Raw genomic sequence first — 3,874 nt, forward strand, 5'->3', positions numbered from 1 at the left:
CCTTGCGACTTCCAAATCCGGCCGATATGCTACTGTCCCGCGCGCTCACTCGCTCGAGCGCGCCGACTCTCTGATTCTCTCTCTATCGAGCTCTATCGAACTCTCTCTCTCTTTCTCTCTCTCTCTCTCTCTCTCTCAGTCTCTCTATCTCCCCCTGGCCGAGCCTGCTTGAGCTCAGACACAGCAAAAAGTCACCTCCCAGTAATCAAATCTCTCTCTCTCTCTCTCTCTCTCTCTCCTTTCGCGCAAACCGAATACACACTCTGTCCATGGTACTAAATTAGGATTCAGTTTTGCGAAAAGTGTACTCCTGAAGGGAACATTACTGCTTTGTTTTCTGTAATAAAGGGGCAATTTTAATTGATCTAATTACTCGCATGTTTTGTATGTAATGTGGCGTTCCAGTGAGAATTGTACATTTTTTTCGAGCACCGAATGTGTTATCTGATGTCGTTTAAGGGAAAAGCCCGAAATGTCTTGATTCCTCGAACAGGGACTTCCGGATTCTGTCGGATTACCGACAGTCCAGTGTAGTAGCCTATTTCAGGGATGATCGGACACTAAAACTTCCGATTCTAGATTTCTACTTAACGCTGCGCAACTTGAGGCGCGAATTAAAAGGTAATACAGGTCTGTATATTACGACACAAAAAATATGAGTTCTATCGCCATCTTGTGATAATGCACATAACTGGACAGAGAGAGAGAGAGAGAGAGAAATTTACACACGCATCACGATTTATACCGATTACACATTCTGGTTGTGCCCCACTTTCTGGCAGCGAGTTACACAAGATTTCTTTGAGTGTATGGTGAAAAGTAATTAATTACATAGCCTACTGCATTTTCTAAAACCTGAAACTTTGAGTAAGCGCATAGTACTGTTAATTACGTAATTAAAATAACGCATAAATACAGTCATTGAAGACACCTGTGACAAACTAGAAGACCAGTCAGTTCGGTAAATTGGCTGTTAATTTAATGTTGATTAAAAGAAAAGCCACAAAATTCATGCAATGTTATTCCTTCCAATTGTGTACACCTCTGACATATATTGGTTTTATAAGCTTTGATCTGACCAGTTCCTGTTCTGTTTCTCTTCAGGTTGATCACCTTCAGTGGCCTTGCCTTTGATCATAGCTACGTAAGCGCCAAGCGCTGGAAAACCGTGTGTAAGCTTACGGCAGTCTTCCCCACCGGTCCGACACTCGTTTATTCATGGTGCTGTCTCTTCTACTTTTTCACCGATAAAGTTTCTGAATGTCCTGAAGACATGCAGTATATCACCTCGGTTTTCGGCCTCGTTTTCTCTCTGTGCTAAGCTCAGCTCTCTTCTTCTGATTGTTTGCTTTGTGGTTGTTTTAGAAACTATCATCCACAACAGATTTATTTAAAGAGGAACAGTCTGACCATGAGAGTATTGACGGATATTGCCCTTTTATTTGGTAATTACAGTTACAGTCACTTCACACAAAAAACAAGTGTCAACAATTACAAAAATATTCCTCTAAATGACCTCGCGCGCTCTCTCCCTCTCCTACCCACTGAATGCCCCCACACATAATGTCTTCTTATACAGAAACAGAGGTGTGTGTGTTTGTGTGTGTATATATGGTTATATATAACAAATGGGGTTTTACACAAACATCCAAGACACGGTGGAAGCTGCCATGATTGTTGATGTGTGTGGGCATGTGTGTGGGAGAGTGTGTGGGCGTGTGTGTGTGCGAGAGAGAGAGAGAGCGTGTGAGGGAGCAATTACACATATGTTTTATGTGCATGTAACTGTTTGCATGACATGTAGGCACATGTGTGTGTATCTTTGTGTAATATATATTATGCTTGTGTTTGTGTGTGTGTGTGTGTTTTGGATTTTACAGTTAGAACCTTTAGAATTCAGAATCTCTCCCCTAACTAGCACCGGGGGAGCTGAAAACAGACAGTCTAACCACGACGGTTTAACCACAGAAGCATGGCAAACCACGACTCTGTTTTCAGTATATTTCAATCTCAAATAAACATTTTCTCATTTTAACCTGTAGGCAAGTGTGTGGATGTAGGAGTGGGTGTGTGGTGTGGGACAAAAAAAAGAAAGAGAAAAAAAAAAACTTGTCCCCAAAAAACCCCAGAATTCAGAGACTTAGTAAAAACAGGGGACTTTCACATTTGGCACAAGCTGGATACCGGTTTCACATTAGCTGCCTAAATATATGTTTATAATAATACTGTGTCTATGGGTAAAGTATAACTTCACTGTACAAACAACTCTGCCCCATATTACCAACTTAAGCAGTTAGCCGTAACTGCGGAAGTGTAACTGGTGGTCACTGGTACCTACACAGCGGTTAACTGCTAAACTTCATGAGTGACTAGCTGTGGAGGAACAGCGTGTTTCAGTGGCCAGCAGACAAACCTGAGCACTAGGTGGATTATTTTATCATAACTAAAATTAGCAGCAGCTAGCTAAAACTAGTAGTACCCTATGTCATAGCAGTACCCTATGTCAAATTTTACAATCGCCAGGTGATTGAAATGTTATATTCGTTCGTTAATTAGATCATCATTTTACTGTATTAAGTTTCACTTTAAATACTGACTTTGCAGTATTTTTTACCCAGTCCAACCAGTTGTAGCTGTTGGATAGTCAATGGGCTAACTTAAATGAGAAATGAGAACAATACAACTGAATACATAAAATCTTGTAATGTTAAAAAGAAAATATTCACCAAAAAATTATGTCAAAAAAAGAAAGAAAAAATTGAAAAAAAAGGGGAGGGGGGGATTTTTTTTAGACCGGGTTATAAGTGATGTAGCTTTTTTTGGGGGGGGGGGGGTTTTGGGAACAATTTCTTTCTTTATTTATTTTAAAACGATCCTAAAACTTTGGAGCTTAGATTGCAAGTATTCACTTGTATTACATTCTTACATCAACTACACCCTCCCCCACCCCCATCCCCCCTACCACCCCAATACTGAACTCCAGTTCACTTAACACATTCACATTTGGAGATGCATCACAAACCATCGAGATCCATCCAGTTCTGTTACCCTCCGGACAGATCCCGCGGCTGGGCAGGGTTTTGTTTTTCCGGTGCGTTGTTGGCACTGTCACGGCCCACCTGGTACACTGTGTTTGGTGAGGACTCCTTCAAGCCTCAGTGTTTCTCCTTGACTTTGTGTTTTTGTTTTTTAAATCTGAAATATTGGACATTGATGGTACCTTAAAAATAATGGTCCAGTGATTCTGCTCGCAGAAGTTCTTCTTCTGTGAGGAACCTCTGTTCAATTTTCGGGTCCCTTCCTTTTTTCGTGCTGCACGTATTCACAGAAACGCTACTGGTTCCCATAGGATCCTAAAACAAAAACCCTAAACAGCTGGGAAATTCCACCTGACTTGACTTCAGACTTTTTAGTTGGAGTGTTTGCTTTACGTCACAAGTCGTGAACAAGGCACTCGTGGACTTGAACGGTGAAAATTGAACGTGTTCGATTCCGACACGCGCTGAGGAAACATAATATTACACGGAGGGCACTTACGATTTTGAGGTGATAAACGTTGAATATCATGAAAAGTGCAGAAGGTCATGACGTTTGAATGATGAAACATTCAGACAAGGAGCATCCTCTTCTGAAACATGGTAAGTCAATAGATATGATTGTCATTTTTGTTCGTTAGTATAACAATTGAAAAAAAAAAAAGGAGTGTCTATCCTCATTCTATGACCCCGCAAACGAATCATTCCATCTATCTTATCTTCACCCTGCCCACTTTTTTTTTTCTCAGCATCACAGTCTCACGGGTTCGCTCTTCCTCTCTCGCCTCTTTCTTTTTTTCCGCGCCTTACACCCCCGTGTCCTCCTCCTCCTCCTCCTC

The 3,874-nt window shown here is 41.3% G+C and overlaps 1 protein-coding gene across 1 annotated transcript in view; it reads right to left on the reverse strand.

Moving 5' to 3' along the window:
• Positions 1 to 3,841: 3,841 nt before the first annotated feature.
• slc6a16a (solute carrier family 6 member 16a) overlaps positions 3,842 to 3,874 on the reverse strand; it is an 8,052-nt gene continuing 8,019 nt past the window's right edge. The window contains exon 11 of the mRNA XM_030793557.1: positions 3,842 to 3,874. This exon is cut by the window's right edge and continues 312 nt beyond it. Coding sequence (XP_030649417.1) covers positions 3,842 to 3,874 — 33 coding nt within the window.

This window comes from Chanos chanos, chromosome 16, assembly GCF_902362185.1.
Source record: "Chanos chanos chromosome 16, fChaCha1.1, whole genome shotgun sequence".
NCBI lineage: Eukaryota > Metazoa > Chordata > Actinopteri > Gonorynchiformes > Chanidae > Chanos > Chanos chanos.